At 29.6% G+C, this 23882-nt stretch overlaps 1 protein-coding gene across 2 annotated transcripts in view; it reads left to right on the forward strand.

Moving 5' to 3' along the window:
• LOC100200754 (mevalonate kinase) overlaps nucleotides 1-23882 on the forward strand; it is a 59968-nt gene that overhangs the window by 19194 nt on the left and 16892 nt on the right. For both annotated transcript variants that reach the window (XM_065799064.1, XM_065799065.1), the window contains 4 exons: nucleotides 7714-7946; nucleotides 11449-11494; nucleotides 11651-11741; nucleotides 23163-23247. In XM_065799064.1, the coding sequence (XP_065655136.1) occupies nucleotides 7714-7946; nucleotides 11449-11494; nucleotides 11651-11741; nucleotides 23163-23247 (455 nt within the window). The remainder of the gene's footprint in view (nucleotides 1-7713; nucleotides 7947-11448; nucleotides 11495-11650; nucleotides 11742-23162; nucleotides 23248-23882) is intronic.

Genomic DNA, 23882 nt, shown 5'->3' on the forward strand with positions numbered 1-23882 from the left:
TTTGAGAGTATTTGCCAAAGAAATTGTGCTTTTACTGTCCTAGGCACAATTTGTAAATAAAGTGACTCTTCGAATCACTTTATTTACAAACTGAGTTATTTTTAACTTGTAGTGTTTGTAATAAAAACTTGTTTAAAGTCTTGGGACTTATCAATGAAAATCTGTTACCTTTTGTTAACAAAAGTTGTTTGCCACTAGTGACTTGGCTGAATCTTATGGTACTATGAGGTGATCCTTTTTTATTATGAATTGTTTAAAACCAATCTGATAAGCATGTATTATTTTTTTATTTGTATTTTACCAGATTCTTTTAATTATGTTTTTTTTTTTCTAAACTTACAAATCATTTATAGTTCAGACTACTTTGACTAGGCTTACTATGACATGAATCAAAATTAAGCTGCTCAGACAATAATACTTTTGTGTCCTCTGGATCCAGATCTTCTTTTGATAGAATTCATAAACTCAATTTATGATTTTATTATTAAAACTCAATTACTTTTTTTCATTTTTAAAAATCGAAATAAGTTTTAATAGCACTTTCAATACTAAATTTTCTAAGTTCTCTTTTACATTTTTACAAACATAAAATTTTATGTTAATGTTTTTTTTTTTTTTTTTTTTTTAAACATCTTCGCTTCCAACAAGGCTGCAAGCAGCCACTAATTAAAGTTGGAAGTTACTGAAAGAGAAAAGATAAAGATTGCAGAGCAAGATAATGATTGACAGACAACTTAAAAGTTTGCAAATTATATGAATCAGGAAAGCAACATGAAGGAAGCGAATTCCAAAGAACTGATGTTCGAGGAAAAAAACTAGACAAATAAGCGTTTTTGGAGCACTTAGGAACAGTCACAGAAAAAGAATGAGACTTAATTGAATGATGAGTAACACAAGAATGAATTTTAGTAGATGGCACAAGAGATGCTAGCTCTTTAGAGCAGTGCCCATTATAGTATTTGTAGAAAAGAGAAAGAGAAGCAACATTACGACGATGTGATAATGGTTGAAGGTTGGCTGCAAGAGCAGGTCCAACTATATTTACAATGCGTTTTTGCACCTTATCTAAAAGAGAAAGGGCATCATTAGAAGATCTGCCCCAGATATGGCAACAGTATTCCATACAAGGCCGGATTTGAGATTTATAGAGATAGAGAATAGAATCCGAAGTAAGAAAGTGACGAGCTCGATAAAGAGATGCAACTTTAGCAGATGCTAATTTTGCAACTGGTTTGATATATGGTTTCCAAGAAAGATTGGAAGTAAGAGTTATTCCTAGAAGATGAATAGTAGGTGACACATCGAGTACATCACCGTTCATAAATATAGGAAGATCTAAATTATTGCGATAACAATTGGCTAAAAAAAATTGAGTTTTATCTGAATTAAAGTTCACCAGCCACTGTGAGCCCCATGCTGTAGCAGAAGTGAGATCCTTTTCGAGCTCAAATGCCCCTCCAAGCAATCAGAGGGTGTTGGTTTCTTATCACGACAAGAATAAATGGTAGTATCATCAGCAAACAATGCCACCTTAGATGTGAGAATATTTGGAAGATCGTTAATGTAAATTAAAAAGAGTATAGGGCCAAGGATAGAACCTTGAGGAACCCCTGAAGTTACAGAATAATAAGAAGAGTGTTATCCATCGAGGATAACTTTTATGCTACGATTGGAAAGGAAGGATTCAATGATCTTAAAGATGTTGCCGGATACACCATAAGAAGAAAGCTTATGGAGAAGACCAGCATGCCAAACTTCATTAAAAGCTTTTGAAATGTCAAGATCTATGGCCTTAACCTCTCCACCTTCATCTAATGTACGATAAAACCTGTCAGTTATTACTGTTAGCAAATCAGCTGTAGAGCGAGAAGATCGAAATCCATATTGATGGTCAGAAAGTAAGTTATTAGATTCAAGATGAGAAGTTAAGTGTTTGTTAATTAAAGATTCAAAAACCTTGCTTATGATAGGAAGAAGACTTATGTGACGGTAGTTAGACGAATCAGATCGCTCTCCAGAATTTTTGAAGATAGGGATAACAGATGCCGCTTTCCAGCAGGCTGGAAAACAAGACTCTGATAAGCACTTGTTGAATAGTTTTGAGAGTATAGACGACAGCTCCGGAGAACACTTCTGCAAGACAATAACAGGTATGTTGTCCGGGCCACAAGCTGTAGAAGAGTCTAGGCAGGAAATCACTTTAGATGCAGATGCTGGAGTGATATGAACGTCAAGCAATGGATCAACCTGTTTGTTGGCAATATCAGGTAGAACGTAACTAGTGGAATCAAGAGATGATATTGATGAAAAGTTTTTAGCAAACAATTCAGCTTTGTCTTTAAGTGAGGTGACAAAGTCTGAACCATACAAGAGAGGTGGAATTATAGATTTGCCCTTATTATTAATATTATTAAAGATTCTCCAGAAGTCACGAGAGCCTAATTTTTGAGAGAAGATACAAGATTTCATGACCTGAGAATAGCGGGTTTTGGCATTAAACAAAACCTTTTTACAATTGTTTCTAGCAGTAATAAACAGACGTCTGTTTTCTGGAGAATTGTTTTGCTGATAAATATGGAAGTAACGGTTTTGGTTGGCAATCGCAGCAGCACAGTGTGAGGAAAACCATGGAGGAAAGTGAGACTTGACCTGGAATTGTCGAGAAGGAATAAAAGATTCCATTCCAGCCTGAATCCACGAAGTTATGTAAGAAGCACATTTGTCGACAGGAAGACGAAAGATTTCTACCCAAGGGCCATCACGAAGAAAATCACGGAAAGAGTCCCAGTCAGCTTTAAGGTAGATGTAAGAGGTACGGTGATAGGGAGATTCAGGTGATAAAGAAGAATGAGATATTAGTTTTAGAGAGATCAAACTGTGATCAGAAGAACCTAAAGGTGAATGTGGAGAAACTAAGCACTGACGAGGATCAGAAACAAGACATAAGTCGAGTAGAGTAGGTAGATGATTCGGGTTGTCAGGAAAGCGAGTTGGAAAGTTGACTATTTGAGTTAGGGATTGAGAAAGCCAAAAGTTGTGGGCTTTAATGCCTGCAGAGTCACTCACACTAGAGCCAAGCCATTCAGAGTGGTGAACATTAAAGTCACTGACAACAACTATTTTAGCTGATTGATAAAGAGAGAGGGCTTAGTCAATGTGATCAAAAATAACGTCAAAAAGAGTGCAGTCTTGAGATGAAGGAGAGCGATATAGAACAAAGAGAAAGGCAATAGAGTGAAGTGGTGCTAAACGAAAACACATAATAGAATAGTTTGTGGATTCAAACCTAGTTTCACGACAAATGGGTGAATTCTTACGAATGTAAATGCTGAGGCCAAGCATGTGACTATTGGAGTCTTTACGAATTAGAGGAAGATAACCATTAACGCTAAGATCACAAGATGAGACAGCCGAACTCAAATTAGTCTCACAAAGAGCAAGTAGGTCTGGTGAACTTTGCAAGAGATAAGACTCAACAGAAGAAAAGTTACTTCGAAGACCACGAATATTAGTGAATGATAGGTTTAGAGAACTCGGTGATGATGATGGTTTTTTTGTGTTTTATAGTTTTTGGTACTTTATTCATTTTTAAATTAGATTGAAGAACTTAACTCAAAGCATAGATAGTACTCAGAACACCGTTTAATAGCCCAAGCAATTGCCTCACTACTACTAATAAACCCTAAGCCATAACAAAGGGCTCCAAATGTGGTCTCCGCAATGCACACCAAAAGTACAAACAGGGACACCATCCATGCGCAACATGGCACTGTTAATACTTTGATATTTTTCAGCTGTTGATGGAATCAGCCTCTCTAAGAGCTACCACAGAGTTCGGGAAACCTGACTACCAGCCGGCCTCAGAACCATAAAACTGAGTTTTAGAGCTGTACCCTCATTAGGAGATAATCGAATGAGTTGCCTAGTCATAAAAACAGAGACACAAGCAAAAGCCATGCATTAAGTCAAGAAGATCCAGCATTCAACATCCTAAACTGGAAACAATGTATTAAAAATACATCTGCGCCAGTCTAATAGATGAAGAAGGGGTGCGAGACTGGTCAACAGATAAAATCTGTTTACCCCTTAAGTCTTTGCCTAGGAGGCCTTCTACAAGACAGTAGCCTGGTGCATTTAACATCTGCCCAAGATGAGTATTTTTATCGAGACACCATCTGTAGCCTTTACTCAACCAAGAGCCCCAAGGCAGGGGTGTTTTAAATCGGAGTTGGCATCTCCTAGCCTTTGCCTAAAAAGGCGTATCCTACAAGGCAGCAGGACATGAAGCAGATTGTACTGGGTTACATGTTACCAGTAGCAGGATAACCTGATCTGACAAAATGTGTGAAATGAATATTAAATTTAATTTAACTATTATTCAATTTAATTTAACAATGGTTTTTATAATAATATTAGAAATAGAATAATTCTTTTTGAAAAAATTTTGATATTTTTATTAAGAATTTAGAGTCTTGTTACTCTACCGATAGTATATATTCATACCTTCAAAAGGGATTTTGTAAGAATTAGCTTTAGCATTAACCCTAAAATTTATCATCTTTTCTTAGAACTTAAGAAATTTTAAATTTTTGTTTATTTTTTTCTATAAAAGCATGATATAAGTCAACATTTTAAATGTTAATGTGATTTTATCTTTTACAATAGTAAATTAGATTTGCTCAAAGCTGACTAGCTCTGCTGCAATAAATATATACACCCTGCTACTGGTAACTTGTAATCCAGTACTATCTGCCTCATGTCCTGCTACCTTGTAGGATTTCCTTTACTTTTTCATAAACTCTGGCTTAAAATACCACTGCCTTGGGCTCTTGGTTAAGTAAAAGCTAGAGATGACTCAATAGAACTTCTCACTTTGGACAGATGTTAACTGCATCCAGCTACTGTCTTGTAGAAGGCCTCCTTGGCAAAGACTTTAGGAGTAAGCAGAATATTTCTGTTGACCAGCCTTGCTCTCCATCTTTAACTATTAGACTAGATGTACACCTGTGTTACATTGTTTCCTGCATTATATGATGAATGCTGGATCTTGACTCTACTCTTAGATTTTTGCTTGTAGGTCTTTGATAGCTATACAATAACTTCCTGTTTTCTTCTGTTATGTACTAATGATTGTACTCAGTTTAATGGTTCTGAGGTTGCCTGATCTTAAGGTTTCTCAAACTCTGTTGTAGCTTTAAAAGACACTGATTTCATCAACAGCTATAGAATATCAAAGTATTAACAGTGCCATGTTATGCATGGATGGTGTCCTTATTAGTATTTTTGACGTGCGTTGTGAAGGTCGCATAAGAATCCCTTACTTATGACTTTGGATTAATTAACAGGACTGAAGCAACTTATTGCATATTCAAGGTGTCATACTCTATCTATGATAGATTATGGCATGCCTATTACCCAAAAAAATTATAAGCATAAAAAACTATTACCACTATCTAACTGTTTCAATCTGTCTTTTACAAATACTCGTGATCTTTGCAATTGGTAAGATTTAACTGATGGAAGTAACTTTACTTTTTCAAACTACTCACTCTTTGTGTGACTAATTTGAATTTTTTCTTTTTTAGATCTCGGTGACTATTATTATTTGATTTGCAAAGTAAATAGTAAGATTCTTGGCTCTACATACACATCAATTCATCTATTTTTTGAGAAGTCAGGTTTTAATCCTCTGACCTTTTTTTTTTGTACTTCTGCTTTGCGCCTTTTCACTCAATCATCTTTCTCCTTCTCAAGAGTGCATTCTTTTATATGTAATTTGTCTTTTATATAAATTTTATTTATATTGATGATCTTCCTGACAATCTCACATTTAAACTGGCTCTATTTGCTTATGTGGTACCATTCACTACTGACCTCTCATGGAAATCATGTATACAATTAATTGCAAAATTAGCATCTGCTAAGATAACTTCTCTTTATCATGCTTAGCATTTTTTTACTCCTGATTCTTATTTGTCCCTGTATGGAATACTGTTGTCATATTTGGGATGGCTTTTCTAATGATGCTCTTTCTCTTCTAGACAAGGTCCTAAAATGCATTGTAAATTTATTTGACCCGCTCTACCTGCTTAAGTTACTCTTTTTATTATTTATGGTTACATTTTGTTCAAACCGTAGCTAAAAATTAAAATGAATGACTCAAATTTCTTTCAAAAAAATGCGCATTAACTGTTTAAAACACTTAACTAAACTCTCTAATATTTCGAGATTTTTTTCATAACAATTATCAAAGTTGATTTTTTTCTTGCTGATAAGATTATAATGTTGAATTCTTAACTTTTTAACTTTTTTAACTTTATTTTTTCACAACAATTATCAAAGTTGATTTTCTTCTTGCTGATAATATTATAATGTTAAATTCTTAACTTGCACTTATGTAAACAGTTAGGTTTTTTTTTTATTATTAAAAAAAAAATCTTCCTTCTTTTTTTAATATATTTTTATTTTATTTTGTTTGCAACTCTTTTGACCCTCAACTCCAATATACTTAATGATAAAAACTTGTTTATGGAAAGTTTATACTTATGTTTTTTTTTTAATGTTTTTTTTAATTTTATTATTATGGGTTTTTTTGTTAAGTAAACAAGAGACTGTAATTTAAAGTTTTCTGAAAATTTAAATTTGCTAGTATTTTATAAACTGATGCAGAAGGATTTTAAACTACACTTGATATTTTATCTAAAGAAAAAAATAGACTTTTGCATAAAAAGATAAGTATTTTTTGCCTAAAATATAATCCAATAGATAGAAATTTGTAAAATAAGTTCTTTATTTATTATAAAAATTTTGTTTTGTTTTGCTGAAACTTTTTTTTAATTTTTTGTTGTTTTGGACATTTTATTCAACCCAAGTTGTATTTTATTCCACCCAAGTTTTATTTTATTCAACCCATGTTGAATTTTATTCAACCCAAGTTGAATTTTGTTCAACCCAAGTTGAATTTTATATAACCCAAGTTGAATTTTATTCAACCCAAGTTGAATTTTATTCAACCCAAGTTAAATTTTATTCAACCCAAGTTGAATTTTATTCAACCCAAGTTGAATTTTATTCAACCCAAGTTGAATTTTATTCAACCCAAGTTGAATTTTATTCAACCCAAGTTGAATTTTATTCAACCCAAGTTGAATTTTATTCAACCCAAGTTGAATTTTATTCAACCCAAGTTGAATTTTATTTAACCCAAGTTGAATTTTATTTAACCTAAGTTAAATTTTATTCAACTTATGTTGAATTTTATTCAAATTTTGGTTTTGGTAAAACTTGTTTCACTAAAACCGAAGTTTGGTCACTGATGATCTCTAATGATCCCTACTTTTCATGATCTGCTCTAATCTTTGTTTTAAAACTTTATGTAGAATTCTTTTTATACCACAATACCAGTATACCACAATCATGCAGTAATAGTGGAGCACTTGCTCTGCCAGTAGACCAATAGCAATGTTAAAAATCCATACCCCACTATGTTCCTGGTTGAACCACACTCAACTTGTTTCTCTGCACAACAGCCTTAATTGTCAAGGTTCATGTTTTGGAATTATGAACATGAAATGTAATAACAATAAATGATTAAAAAAAAAGTTTGTTTTTAAAAACCTCTTAAATCTTTTGTATGGTGAAACATAATAAAAGTTGTTTAGAAAATCAACAAATTAAATGGTTGAATCTCTCTGTTTTTTATTTTGTGTTTAGTAAAGTTGGGATGAATGTTTTTATAACATCAACATTGCCTATTGGCTGTGGCTTGGGTTCGTCAGCTGCTTTAGCAGTTGCAGTTGCTTCATCTTTATTAGTATATTGCAATCTCATTAGTGAAAATGATTGGGTAGAAAAAGATTATATGTTGATCAATAAGTGGGCATATTTATGTGAGAAGATAGTTCATGGTAATCCATCTGGTATTGATAATGCAGTTAGCATCTTTGGTGAGCTCGATTTTAATTTTTTTGTTGTTGCAATTTTTCAAGTATTTCTAAATATACTTATTCAATTGTTTATGAGATATAAATACTATCTTCAAAATCTACAATAAAAGAAATGCTAAAGAAATGCTAAATGAAGGTGTACTGTTTTTTTTACAATTAACCGTATTTAATAGCCTTTTTCTGGCTTATGCCCTTTTATTGCCCCATATTAGCATGGTGGCATGGTGTCACTTGGGTAGATATTTTTATATTAATTTTTTGTAAAATTGAATATCGTAAAATAAATATATTTTCAACAATTCGAGTTAAATCCCAAAAAAAAGTTTATTTGAAAATTATATATATATATATATATATATATATATATATATATATATATATATATATATATATATATATATATATATTAAAATAAACATCTTATTTGGATTTATATATATTTCATAGCCTACTTAAATTACACAGCCTGATTTGTTGCATTTTCCATAGAAAATTAAGAGGCCAGTTTTTTTTACGGCTCAAGTATAAAAACTTAATTTTTGTTATGGTTAAGAGTTTTGCACTATAAATATTTTATTCTTATTTTATTAAAATAGTTTAATAGTAGTTAGATTTTCTTTGAGTACTTACATTATTTTGTGCTAAATTTTTTGTTAACTAATTGCCTGTTTCAGTTTATTCCAATAACACAGGATACTGAAATAGGCTTTCAGATAGCTATATCAACACATACCAGCATGCTACTAAAATAACTTTACATGTTGCTAAAACTACCCACAACTCTCCATTGAAAATTATTTTAAAGGTTTGTAATTTTCTATTTATTATAATTGCAATTATTAGGTATAAAACATGGCTTTTTCTTTGAAATATTTACTCTGCAAAATAATCTTTTGCAATGTAAATACTCTGTTATGCTGCATGTTTCAAACATGCAATAATTAAAATGCAACAAATTAGGTCATTACTTACAGCAGGGCAAGAAATATCAGACATACCAACTGTTTTGGAAATAATATTATGCATACCAACTGTTTTGGAAGCAACATCAGACATACCAACTGTTTTGGAAGCAACATCAGACATACCAACTGTTTTAGAAGCAACATCAGACATACCAACTGTTTTGGAGTCAATAGCTGTTAATAAATTCCTTAATTTTTACTTTTCTAATAAATGCTATCATTTTTCTTTACCTAAACAGTTTCACAGCGGTGAAAATTACAAGTTAGAAAACTATAATATATTAGAAAAATCATTGACAAAAATTTGGTATTAAGCGATTATCTGCTTCTTTTGGGTAAGATGAATTTGCAAAAAGCAGCCCAATATCAAAGTGGAAAACAATTTGGTGAAGATTGAAAAAATAATTTTTATAAAGAAGTTGTTTTTATGATTGTAGGGCTTCAAAAAATTAATCTTATGTTTTGAAATCCTGACCTAAAGTTTACATAACAGGTTTATGTTTGAAAAAAGAAAATGATGAGTGTATTATCTCAATGCACCAATCTGAATTTAAGATAAGAGCTGTTGTTACTGATAACCATTTTACTAATGTTAATGCATTTTTATAGTTTCATAAAGTGTATACTGGAGATGGAAAATTATTAATTTATTATCCAGTTTAGAAAAGGAGTGTTTAAAACAAACTTATTATTTGATAAACTCCGTTTTATAAAAAATGTAAGAAACAACTTGTTAAACGCAAAAAAATGTTTTTTACTTCTTTTTATTTGATTTGAAGTTACTGTTGGTTGCATTGCAGGAAATATATTTCTTAAAGTTTATTAAAAGATCAATTATGAAATAGGCAAGAAAAAGCAAGAAAATATATTATCAAGTCACATATCTTGGAAACAACAAACAAGTTGTCGAGATTGACAATATTTGACGAAACAACTGCAGCTGTAATATAGAGTTATTTTCCTGAAAGAAATAATGCAGCACAATTTTTATCATTGTTGTATAAGTTATTTATCATACTTAATTCAAATCAGAAACTCGGTTCATCCAATCAAACTCAGCAATGCTGCTTTGAAAGGTGATAACAAACCCACACTTTATAGAGAAATTAAAATCAAAATAAAATTTGATAAATACTTTACATTAACCAAACAAACTTCTTGTGCTCTAATTACAACATTACAAGCAATTGTATCTCTTATGAATAATTTACTTGAAGAAGGCCTTACATTTGTTCATAGTTCCAATTTACAAAGTGATCCTTTAGAGATTACAAAGTAGATCCTTTAGAATATTAGTAACTATAGTTAAATGACCAGTAGTAGACTTTTTGTCTTTTAGTAATATGCATTAGTAAAAAGATTTTGACAGTTTCTCCCAGAAAGTATTTATCAGAATTTTGATAATCCTTAAAAAATATTATCCAAGATATTGCTTAGTTGTCTGCATAAATACTAATGTAAGCTTTCTGAAGGTAGCACAGATATATATACTAAAGCAAGTAATGTTGGTAAAAATTAAAAAAAGATTTCGATGTTAAACTTATGATCAATAAACATTATTTTTTACAGAGAAGAACCTATATATCCAATTCAACTTCTGTCTAATTTTATTTTTCATCTTTTTAGTATTTTATATGTTATTTCTCTTATTCTAATAAAACATTGCAGTCATTATTTTTCAATTAAAAATTTGCAGAACAAATTTTAAAGATTTGTTACAGCAGTGTCGATTTTACTAATGAAAAACACCAAAAGTGAGTAATCAAATATAGATCTTGTATTGTTAATAATATTTTTTATAATAATTTGCAAAAAGAAAATATAAATATTCCTAGTATAAAGGTATTTCTTCTTTTAATTTCAATAATAATAAATACAAAATTACAAACTTTTAAAATTATTTCCAATGAAAAGTTATGGGTAGTCAGTAAGGTTATTTTCAGTTGATATATAGTATCTGAAAACCTATTTCAGTAGCATGTTGATATATAGTATCTGAAAACTTATTACAGTATTCTATGTTATTGGAATAAACTGAAGCAGGCAATCAGTTAACAAAAAATCCAACACAAAATAATGTAAGTACTCAGAAAGTCTAAATATTATTAAACCATTTTAATAAAATAAGAATAAAATAATTATAGCCCAAACAAGACTCTTAACCATAACAAAAAATAACTTTTTATACTTGAGCCGTAAAAATCATGTAATTTAAGTAGGCCATGATATATTTATATATATCTCTGTATATGTATGTATGTATATGTATATATATATATATATATATATATATATATATATATATATATATATATATATATATATATATATATATATATATATATATATATATATATATATATATATCTGTATATGTATGTATATATATATATATATATATATATATATATACATATATATGTATATATATATATATATATATATATATATATATATATATATATATATATATATATATATATATATATATATATATATATATATATATGTTAATAATGATATAGCTTTTAATACAGGTGACTGCATTAGTTTTAAATCTGGTGAAATTAATAGAATTCATTGGTAAGTTTGAAATTCTTTAACATGTATATATATATTTTTTAAATCTTCTATTTTTTTAAGTATCTGAATACATAATTTATTGAGGTCGTTGTGTTTGGCACTATAACATACTATTGACTATATCCTTATTTAAAAACTAATTATGTCTGTTTATAGCGGAATTGACATGAAAGTCCTTATTATTAATACTGGTGTTTCACGAAATACAAAAGACATTGTGACTTCAGTGCGTGAGAAAAGTGAGAAGGTAAGTTAATTTATTAGTTAGATAAATGAGACCAGAAACATATTTGTTGTTTATATATATATATATATATATATATATATATATATATATATATATATATATATATATATATATATATATATAACGACAGTTGTTGTTTTATATATATATAGTATTATATGTAAAAATCTTTTTTATATATATAATTTTATATACACAAATCTTTTGTCTAAATTGATTGATAAAAGATTTACTCCTTCAATTTATAATTGACTCAGCATCTTTTATTTTAAATAACAATAATTTCACATTCGATAAAATTATTTCACCAAACAACTGGTACAGCCATGGGTACAGATTTCGCACCAGGTTATGCTTGTCTCATTATCAGGTTTCTAGAAGAGACAGCTTTTTCCAATAATCCTACCTCAGTATTTTTCTAACTGTGAAGTAGAGAATTTTTTATTTTAGATATGTTGATGATGGTTTTATAATCTGGCCATCAGAAAATTTGAAATTTCTCTTACAAAATAAAAGGACTCAATTAATTTTACAACCGATTTTGGCAAGGAGTTTTCTAAAAATGATAACACCTACAGTGTAATTAACTTTTTAGACATGACAATTATTCTTGAAAGTTGCAAAAAATTCAAACAGACATTATAAAGAAACTAACACTCTTGACTACTTAAGCTATAACAGTCATCATCCAGTTCACATCAAAAAGAATATTCCTTTTAATTTAGCTAAAAGAATAATTGTTTTTACATCTAATTACAAAATTAAAGAATTTCGTCCAACAAAACTAAAATCATTGTTGAAAGATTGTGAATATCCTGATAGAATTATAGATAAAGCATTTCATAATGCAAAACTACAAGGATCAAAAAAAGTCTAAAGAAATATTTACTTTAGTGACAACATTCTATAGCAATTCTATCTCAATTGTCAACCTTTAATCTCAGAAGCTAACCTTTTACTCAAAGTATCTCTTAATAAAAGAGTCAAAAATATTTTTTCTAATATTTATCCAATATTAGCTTTTAACAACCTACTAACTTACTAAGAAGACTTACTTCTTCAAAAGTTGAAGCAACTAAAAAGAAGATTGGCATATTTAAATGCAAAGACATTCGGTGTAAAATATGTAAACTCTACCTTCAAGAAGTAGATGAGTTTGAAACATCTAATGGTACTATTTGGAAAATAAAAAGTCACATCACATGCAACAGCAAAAATATAATTTATTACCTTATATGTTTGGCATGCAAAAAACAAACCACATATACTGGTTAAACTAACAATTTAAGATTACGAATATGGTCTATCAACTGATAGATTTGACAACCATGTTTATACCTGTCAATGTTCCCACCAAAGTGTAATTGAACCTTTTTTCCAACTTTATGTCTTCCTTGAGCTTAACAATGAAAGTTTTTTGTTATCATATGAAAAGCATTTGCACAAACAAAAGCATGATACTTTTAATTGATACTTCCTGTGTATTATTAGAATTCACGGTGCATAGGAACATACTCTAAGACCTTGCAACACATCTCCAGAAATTTTTTTTATGATTATCATTAGAAAACATTTCCACATTCAAAAAATGTAAACAACAACTTTTATTTAGTGGGGACCTGGGGAGAAATCACATATTTTTGGGAATTTAGTTATTCAAGATAGGTAACTAAGAGGCATAGGGCATACTCAAACTTCTAGTATGTTGATACTGGTGTCAAATGAAGATGAGTTGCAAAATATTTTGGTAATTGGAACTGAACCAACCCCGTCCCGACCCCTAGCTGCCCCCTTCCTAGAACTACGTCTCCTTTAATCGTAAAATTTTTTTTTTGTTCTATCATAAACTAGATTAAAATTTGAAATCGACAGATTTCAAATTTCATCAAAAAATCTTTTTTTCGTTTAAGATTTATAACCATGCAAAGCTTAAATTACTCCCTGAAATAACTTTAAATGGTCTCAACTTTTAAATGAAAAATTTTTTTTTGATGTAATTTAAAATTTGTCGATGAATTTTGATCTAGTTTTATATATAACAAGCAAAAAATTGAAAAAGGGGGGATTCGGGGGATTGTTCTGAACACCACAAAATCATGTCCATGCCCCTGAGTTTAGATTTTCAGAAATGTTTGTGATAGATTTATTAATTTTTTTTTAAAGTTTTTAAAAATGTTTGTCTAACATTGAAATTTACAGACGGATAAGTAATTTTCATTACTTTCTATTTATATTTTTATTGAAATAAAAACAAAGCAAAGTAACCTTTAATTATTAACAATTAGTAAAAGCTAGCAGTTGCTAATTGTTAACAGTTATATAGCCATTATATTGACATTTGATTGATATGACCGATATATCATGCCAATGTTATCAATCCATATCAGAAGTTTTTATTTAAAGCATTCATTTAAAATGCCTAAACATACATAAGAACATAGTGATTTTGTTAAAAAATTTTGCATTTGCTGCTTCAGGAAAGGCAAGGATTTAAGACCAATCAATAATGCTGAAACAACTTATTTAAATCTAAATAAAAAGAAAAATGACTACTCAAACCTTATCAAAACTATATTCTGGAAAGGTTATTCAGTGGATAACCCTGACTTTCCTACCTTTTAAAATTTAAAAATTAATGCAACGGGTCTCAAAGCAGTGAGTTCTGAGCGGCGACAACTTGTAAAAAACTTACTTCGACAGCAATTTAATATTGCTGATATTGCTAAATGTACTAAAACTTCCAGAAAATTTGTTTACAATATTGCTGATAAAATTAAATTGAATTTAACAATGAAAAATCAAGCAGGTCAAGGGTGTTGTAAATGCACTAATTCTACAGAAGACTGATATATAGTGACACTTGCTAAAAAAAATTGTACTGATTCAAGTAGAAAAATTGCTATGGAGTTGAATGCTGCAAAAGAAAAAACCATTAGTACAAGAACAGTTCGTCGTCGTTTGTTAGAAAAAGGGTTGAAAAGTTACACACAGAAACAACGTTGTTATCAAAATAAGGCTCAGAAAAAGGAGACACTCACTTGGTGTAAAAAAAGTGTTGATTGAACTCAAAATCAATGGCATCATGTAATTTTAGTGACGAATCACATTTTGAAGTCATAAATAGAAAAAACCGTAAGTTTGTACGTTGTCTTCCTAATGAAAAAGATTTACCATTTAATTTTACAACAAGAGCACAAGGCGGTGGTGGAACTATTTCTGTATAGCGATGTTTTTCTGCAAATGGAATAGGTTTATTGAAGTTTTACAAAGGTTGTTTGAATGCTTCTTGTTATTTAGAACTTATTGCTGAATTACCTGACTATATGGACACTCTTTTTGATTCTGAAGCTGAAGATTGTTATTTTATGCAAGACAAGATCATATTAAATCAAATTCTAATGTTTTTTTTATCTAAAATTAGTACTATGTGCTATAATTTTGACCAGCTTATTTTTCTGTATTATTTCTAAGTGAACTTTAAAACATGTTAACTTTAAATGTATTTTCAATTTTCATTCATTTTTGTAAAAAATAAAACGCTATTCTTCAGATAAAAAAAATAATTATAACTTTTCATTCAACCCTCTATTAAATTTTTATCATTCAGTTTTTATTTTACATTTGTGCTATAAATTTGACCAGTACTTTATATATAAAAAGTAAAAGATAGTCAAACCAGTAAATGTAGCCTTCTTGGCCTTGGGGAGGTGAATTACAAAAAAAAAAAAAAAAAAAAAATATGTTCATTTCTGCGATGAATAATGAACAAAATTTTTAATTTTATGTGCTTATTTTAAATGACTAATGTAAACACATTTCAAAAGTACAGTATACAGTTTAGAGCTGTTAAGTCAGGTGATCATGAAAGCCAATTGATTTCAGAATTTTGTGAAATTATTCTTTTTCCAAAGGTTTGTCTTAAGAGTTTCATTGTTGGGCGAGGTGTATGGATAGTAGCACCATATTACTGTCACCATATCTGGTGTGTTCTTGACTGCAGGACAGATAAAACTCTCTAGCATTTCTTTATACCTTTCACCATTAGTTAGTGTGTTTTCTGCATCATCTTTGAAGAAATAAGGTCTAAGAACTTTTTCCACGTGTACACCACACAAAATCATTACTTTTATATGTTGTAGACAACGTTGGTGGACTATTCTTAGATTTTCTGTATCCCAAAATTGCATATTTTGTTTTATAACCATTAAGGTGGAAGTGGGTCTTGTCGCCCATAATAAGGTTGTTAATGGACTCAGGTTCCTGCCTTGACATTTCTTGGAAATAGATAGCATACATTAATATGCCCAATAATCAGCTGACACCAGTTTCTGCACTACCTGTATCTTATACAGAATAAGTTTCAGAATCCTTTGAATCCTCTGGAGTAAAGGCTGAGGTATTCCAAGCTGTTGAGACTGCCTTCAAATTAACACTCAAGGCACTGCAATGTTTTCCTGAACACTATGAATATTGTCCTCTCAGAGCATAGCCTCCCAGCATGTCATTAATCACTCACAGATCTGTAAATTTGAAACCCCAGGACTAAGTTATCTATCATTTGTTTACATGTTGGTTTTCTAAATCCAAAAGTTGGGATATATTAAAACAGGCAAACATGAATTTTGTAAAATGAGACTTTGAAATAACTGGAAACTTTAAAATGCATTATGCTGAAAGTTAAAATGATTAGGGTCATTCTATAAATGTGTTTTTCTAATCCAATTTCTTAACACTATTATTATAATTTTAATGATAAAAATGTAAAACTATTTAATTAGCCCCAGTCTCCCATGTATCATTAAATACAATGCAACTTTATTATTAGTAGCAAACATTGTATTAGATGTATAGTTTTCAAGCTATTAGTTGATATTGTTGATGTTGAACATATTTTTGTGTATATTTTTGTATTTTTTTTTTTTTTTTTTATTATCTTCACTCCTAAGAAGGCTTCAAGCAACTACTATTAGAGTTGGAAGTTACTGGAAGAGAAAAGATAAAGTTAAAAGTGCAATATAACAATTAGCAGGCAACTTAAAAGATTGCAAATTATATGAATCAGGATAATAAGATGAAGGAAGCGAATTCCAAAGAACTGATGTTTGAAGAAAAAAATTAGGTGAATAAGAATTTTTGGAGCACTTAGGAACAGTCACAGTAAAAGAATGAGACTTTATTGAATGATGAGTAACATGAGAATAAATTTTAGTAGATGGCACAAAAGATGCTAGCTCTTTAGAGCAGTGCTCATTATTGTATTTATAGAAAAGAGAAAGAGAAGCAACATTACAACGATGTGATAATGGTTAAAGGTTGGTTGCGAGAGCAGGTCCAACTATGTTTGCTATACGTTTTTGCATCTTGTCTAAAAGAGAAAGGGCGTCATTGGAAGATCCGCCACAGATATGGCAACAGTACTCCATACAAGGACGGATTTGATATTTATAAAGATAAAGACCAGAATCCTGAGTAAAAAAGTGGCAAGCATGATAAAGAGATGTAACCTTAGCAGATGCTAACTTTGCAATGAATTTGATATATGGTTTCCAAGAAAGATTAGAAGTAAGAGTTAATTCTAAAAGATGAAGGGTAGATGACTCATCGAGTACATTACTATTCATAAATATAGGAAGATCTAGATTATTGGATAACGATTAGCTGAAAAAAATTTTTATCTTCGTAAAAGTCCACCAGAGAGCCACTGAGAGTCCCATGCTGTAGCAGAAGTGAGATCCTTTTGTATGTAAATTAAAAAGAGTATAGGGGCAAGGATAGAACCTTGAGTAACCCCTGAAGTGACCGGATATGAAGAAGAGTGCTGTCCATTGAGGACAACTTTTATACTATGATTGCCAAGGAAGGATTCAAAAATTTTAAAGATGTTACCTGATACATCATAAGAAGAGAGCTTATGGAGAAGACCAGCATGCCAAACTTTAAAAATGTTGGAGCCTTAGCCTCTCCACATCTATCTAATGCACGATAAAACCTATCAGTTATTACTCTTAACAAATCAGCAATAGAACCAGAAGATTGAAATCCATATTGATGATCAGAAAGTATGTTATTAGATTCATGATGAGAGGTTAAGTGTTTGTTAATTCAAGACTCAAAAACCTTGCTTATAATAGGTAGAAGACTAATCGGATGGTAGTTAGACAAGTCAGATTGCTCTCCAGAATTTTTAAAAAATTGCAACAGCACAATGAGAGGAAAACCATGGAGAAGAGTGAGGTTTGACTTGGAATCATCAAGTTGCAACAAAAAATTCCGTACCAGCCTTAATCCAAAAAGTTTCGCTAGAAGCACATTTGTCGGTAGGAATACAAAAGATTTCTACTCAAGAGCCGTCACAAAGAAAATCACGGAAAGAGTCCCAGTCAGCTAAAATGTAGTTATAGAAGAATGGTTTATTAGCTTTAGAGAGATCAAACCGTTATCAGAAGCACCTAAGGGTGAATGTGAAGAAACTGAGCACTGAGTAGGATCAGAAACAAGACATAAGTCGAGTAGAGAAGGTAAATGATTCGGGTTCTCTGGAAAGGAAAGTTGACTATTTGTGTTAGAGATTGAGAAAAGCAAAAGTTGTGGGTCTTAACGCCTCCAGAGTCACTGACACTAGAACCAAGCCATTCATTGTGATGAGCATTAAAGTCACCAACAACAATGATATTGGCTGAATGATGAAGAGAAAAGCCTTGGTCAGTTTGATCAGAAATAACATTGAAAAGAGTGCAGTCGTAAGATGAAGGAGGGGGATATCAGCATTCGAAATAGTGGCTGATCAACGATCTGTGATTGTCTACTTTTGGAAAAAATGATATTTGGACCTCCCAAAATCAATTCTGGACGATTAAAGCAAAATAAAATTGCTTTTGTTTAATATTTTTAGAAAATAAGTTTTAGAACTCAAATTATATAAAAAGTATAAAAGTAATCTTAAAATAGATGCGGGAAAAAAGCAACAGAAAATTATTTATTTTAAAAGGAAATCAGGGTCTGAAACACCTGTTAAGAATAAAGTAAAAGTTTATGAAAGAAAGTACAATTACAAACAGCTAATAAGTGGAAAGTTTAATAGGGTATTGTTGCGGTTCTAAAAATAGATTTGATAAATTTTTAGCAAAGTTTTCTGGGATCAAAATGCAGACAAACAAAACAAAATACATAGAAACTTAATACTAATTCTGAAGAAAATTTGTACAAAAGTGCAATAAAAAAATGTTATTAGGTTATATTGTCAGCAGATTCTTGCTACGTTTAAGCTGGTGTGTTTGAAAAAAATAGGAATAACTAAAGATTTGATGTAAAACTTGGAAAAAAGGATGAAAAAAAGGAAGAAAAATAAAGCTTTCGAAATTATATATTCAAACAAAAAGCTAACATCTTGTAGATTTTGTCTTGTCAAAAGAATGAAAATAATATTAACATAGATGCAAATAGTATGTATAATCATTAGAAGAAATTTGTAAACTCTTTATTAGTTCTGATATATATATTTTTTTGTTATTCACCTCCTCAAGGCCGAGAAGGCCACTACAGATGAGGAGGCTACTTGTGGTTATAACACTCTCTCAACTCTATAACTCCGAAACACGAACCTTGACGAACAAGGTCGCTGAGCAGAGAAACAAGTTGAGCGCGGTACTACCAGGGACGTGGTGGGGATCAAACTCGGAACCTCTCGCTTATGAAGCAAGCGCTTTACCACTACACCACTACCGCATATATAAATACAGAATGCAGCATTGTTGATTTTAATACTGGAAATAGCCATGATTTTATTGTTGATTTTTTGTATCATTTAGTCCTTTATTATATAAACATGAAAAATTTAATTTTATCACTTTAATGGATATTAATTTTCTACTTTTATGACTTTCTTGGACCAGCAAATTATCAACTTTCATATTTTATCTGTAAAAAAGCATAAGCATGTATCAAATTTTATATCAGTGTAGCATTAGTGATGTGGCTTTATTTAAGAAGTGTGGAATTATTGAGTTTATTAACTTTAAAGATTGTTTTCTTGTCTTTAAAAACTTGCGATCAAAAAAAAAATTTTAAAAAGTATGAGTTTATTTTGAACGATTCAATTAATATATTTATTTAGATTCGAATTAAAATAAACAATTCAATCAAAAAGTTCAGATTATTTGATTGAGTAATGCTTTATTTATTGGCACTAGCATATTAATTAGTTTATGTTACTTTATAATTGGTTTTAACAATACTTGCTTGAATATATTTGTAAAATTCAAATTTTATTTTTACAAATTTAGTTGTTTATATATATATATATATATATATATATATATATATATATATATATATATATATGTATATAAATTTTTTTTTCGCTAATTGCAATTTGTTCACTTTTTTTTCTATGTGTATATAAAGATTCCTTTGTGAAATCCTTATACAAGTACTAATACAAAAAAAAAGTAAATTTAGAAAAATTAAAAATCGTTTTAAACAAGTTTTTCAAGTTGAAATTTAAGCTTTTTTCAAAACTATGGAATAAAGCTTATTCATAAAAATTTCATAAATATGTACTTATTTTATTTGGTCGCAACTTTTAAAAAGAAATTTATATACTTATTAACTAAAAATATATTTAATATTTTTGTTTTAAAAAAAACCACTTTAACAGTCAATGTGTAGAGAGCTGGTTAATATTTTTTTGACCTTGTCAAATTCTTTTTGTTTAAGGGTTTACTCTCAGGTGCTTAATACGAAGGAGGGGTAGTTAGTTAACTTTTGAAAAATATACCCACTCTGAGCATATTAATATCCATTAAATTCATTTGTTTATTAAATTTTACTTGTTGCCAAAAAAAACTACTGATAAAAATAAAAGTTTGGTTTGGTGTGCTTTAAAATGTCAAATTTAAAATCAAAGTGAAAACTTTCATTGTAATCAGCTCTTAAAAATTCACAAACACTAACAAACAAGAATTCAAAAAGGTATTGAGAGTTTGTGTTGAAAACTGAATAACTTTGATTTTTGTTGTTATACATTTTTAAGTTGTTTGTCTCCATTTCCATGCCAGAATCCTTAGTTTTAATTTATTCAATAATGCCTGACCAAAGTCAAACGGTTTAAATTATAAATTGTTGCAAAATTTTTATACAAATTTGATAAAGATGTTGATTAATTTAAAGGTGTTTAAAATTATTATCAGGTGGACACCTAAAAAACTGATCAATTTTAAATTGAGATTTTTCTAAAACCACAAATGCATTATATTTTATTTATTTTTTTAATTAAACATTACTTTCTTATCTTTACTTGTATTGATAAACTTTTGTTTACAAATCAATGGTTTGCAAAATGTTTCGGAAACAAATTGAGGTGCGTAAAATAGTTGTGAATTTTTTTTTCAAAAATTTATTGACTTCATATCACTTGTTTGCTAAGCGTACAAACGTCCCAAAATCTACAGTCATAGATATTATAAATAAGTTTAAGACTACTCAAAGCTTTAAAGGAAAACCTGGAAGTGGAAGAAAGAAAACTTTCTATAAATCCAAAAAGGTTAAGTCGATTCTCAGTTTAATAGCATAATATCCGAACCAGTCACAGCAAAATCTAGCCTGAAAGTTTGAGGCTACATGTTCTTATATCAAAAAAGTTCTTTAAAATGCTGGAATTAACGCATTTCATAAGAAAATTACACCTAAGAGAAGCTTAAATGGTAAAATTAAAGAAATTTGACGCGCAAAGAAGTTGGTTAAAATAATGGCGGATATAAGTATGTGCATAATTGAAGATGACAAAATATATTGCAAATTTTTTACATTTTCATCAGTTTTACTATGAGAAGAAAGATAAACCTGTTAATGATCACTTTAAATATATTCTACAAAAAAAATTTGCATACAAATTTCTTGTGTGGCAAGCAATTTGTAGCTGTGGTATGCAGTTTTTTTGTTTGTCACTAAGAAGACCTTGACTGCTGATCTTTACATCAAAGAATGCCTTCAAAAAAGAGTTTTGCCATTTATGAAAAATACAAATACCGATGTCTCTTGACCAGATCCAGAGTTATTAACAAGGCCTAAAATACTAAAGCCAAGGCCACATATTACAAGGCCAAGGCCAAGACCAAGGCCAAAAGTTACAAGGACAAGGCCAAGGCTGCATTTTACAAGGCCAAAGCCAAGAAAATGAGTTTCAAGGCCAACGTCTACTCAAAAATTTTTAAGATGAAAGACTTAAATTTTTGCCTTAAGTTAATGAAGTAATTGCATAGAATAAAGAATGATTTATTACATAATTATTTATGAAAAATAAAGAATGAAAATTTTTAATTTTTAAATTTATGTGTTTTTTTATGAAGGCTAAGGCTAAAACAATCAAAATCAAGGCCAAAAGTTTCAAGGTCAAGACCTTAATTTTTGGCCTTAAGGCAAGGCCAAGGCCAAGGACTAACAACTCTGGCTAGATATTGCTTTTTCTCACCATTCTGAAAAAGCTCTACAGTGATGCTAAGATAATAATGTGAAAATTATTCTTAGTGATGGAATCCTCCAAATCCAAGTCCTGAAGAGCACAAGATGAAAGATTTTTGGGCAATAGTTGAAGGAGTTCAACTTCAACAGGTGGAGTAACAAAAAAAAAGATTTTAAAAAAAAAGTGGATTAATGCCACCAATAAGGTGGGAAATAAAATGCAAAATGATGGCATCAACCCGTTATATAGTTTGACATCTTGCCAAACAGCCCATAAAGCCCCTTAAAATTAGGTTGAAACCCTAATTGATGTAAACACATTTAATATAAAAAAATTGAAATAAAAGGGATTTATGGTTTTAGAGAAATCTTAATTTAATGTTGACTGGATTTTTCTGTGTCCACCCGATACTCTTTAACAGATGTTGAAAATGATGGGTTTGAGAGAAATTGAAATAAAGGGTATTTTTGCCAACAGCTCAGTAATTATATTTGAGCAGTCTTAAAAAAAGATCAAACACAAAATCTTCATCACTTCTTCATCAAATCTTCGTCATTTTAAAGACATAATGAAAAACTTCTTAGACATTTGGTCCAAGTTATCATTTTATATGTTGTCATTTATTAATGTTATTGCATTAATAAATAATAATATACAAAATATTTACCAAGTAATTAATTAATTAACACAGTACGCACTTGAACTTTGAGATAATACTGTTATTTTTAACCACTCACACAACATCTTTTTTGTTTTGTTCGTATGTTTATATAAGGATTGTAAATTGCTGAATAACCTATGTATTTTATAACAGGCGATTGGTTTATTTAATTAAATTAGTGCACCCAGAGTTTTAGTTTTAAATATTTTAGTTAAATTTAAGTTGTAAATCAAAATTTTTTATTTTACAAATCAAACATTAAAAAGAAATTTTTTTCTTTTGATTGTTCATACATTTTTAGTTTCCTATGGTATACCATAGTTTATTTGAAACAATGGATAAAGTTTCCACTACCTTCAGAAATTTGCTAACAGTTAATGCAGATGGTAAGTTTATACTTCATTACTATCTATGTACACATTTTGACACAAGTTTTATTTAAAAAAAAGGTGCAGTATTTTCATTAAATTACTGCTATTTACTTTATATAAGTAATCATATAAACTGGAACTGTTTGATATTTGTACAAAAATTCATGAAAGGTTACCTGTTAGTACTGATTTGTAATTGAAGTAATTTTAAAAAGTAAAACATTTTCAGTAAGTAATTTGCAAGTAATTTTAATTTTGTCTTTAATTAATTAATCTTGAAAGTAATTAAATTAAAATTGCCTATTGCTTTATTTACAAATTAGTATATGATTTGATTTCAATTGTTTAGTTTTAGTTTGAAGTTTTTATTTTCATTTTTTGAAATTATTTTAATAGTGCATGTACCTATATATATAAATATATATGACCTAGTATATTAGGGTGTCCTAAAAAACAATATTTAAAAAAAATATATGCCTCCACCCCCTTAATTTGTTCTATGTGATAAAAAGGAACTGGTTTTAAAAAATTTTTTGAATAAAAAATGATTTTAGAGGTTCCTCAACTATTGCGTAAAATTTCTATGAAAAATCTATGAAAAAACCATGGAATTTCCATGCTTATTTGGAACACGTTTCCATGGAAAAACC

The sequence above is a fragment of the Hydra vulgaris genome, chromosome 06 (assembly GCF_038396675.1).
Source record: "Hydra vulgaris chromosome 06, alternate assembly HydraT2T_AEP".
Taxonomy (NCBI): domain Eukaryota; kingdom Metazoa; phylum Cnidaria; class Hydrozoa; order Anthoathecata; family Hydridae; genus Hydra; species Hydra vulgaris.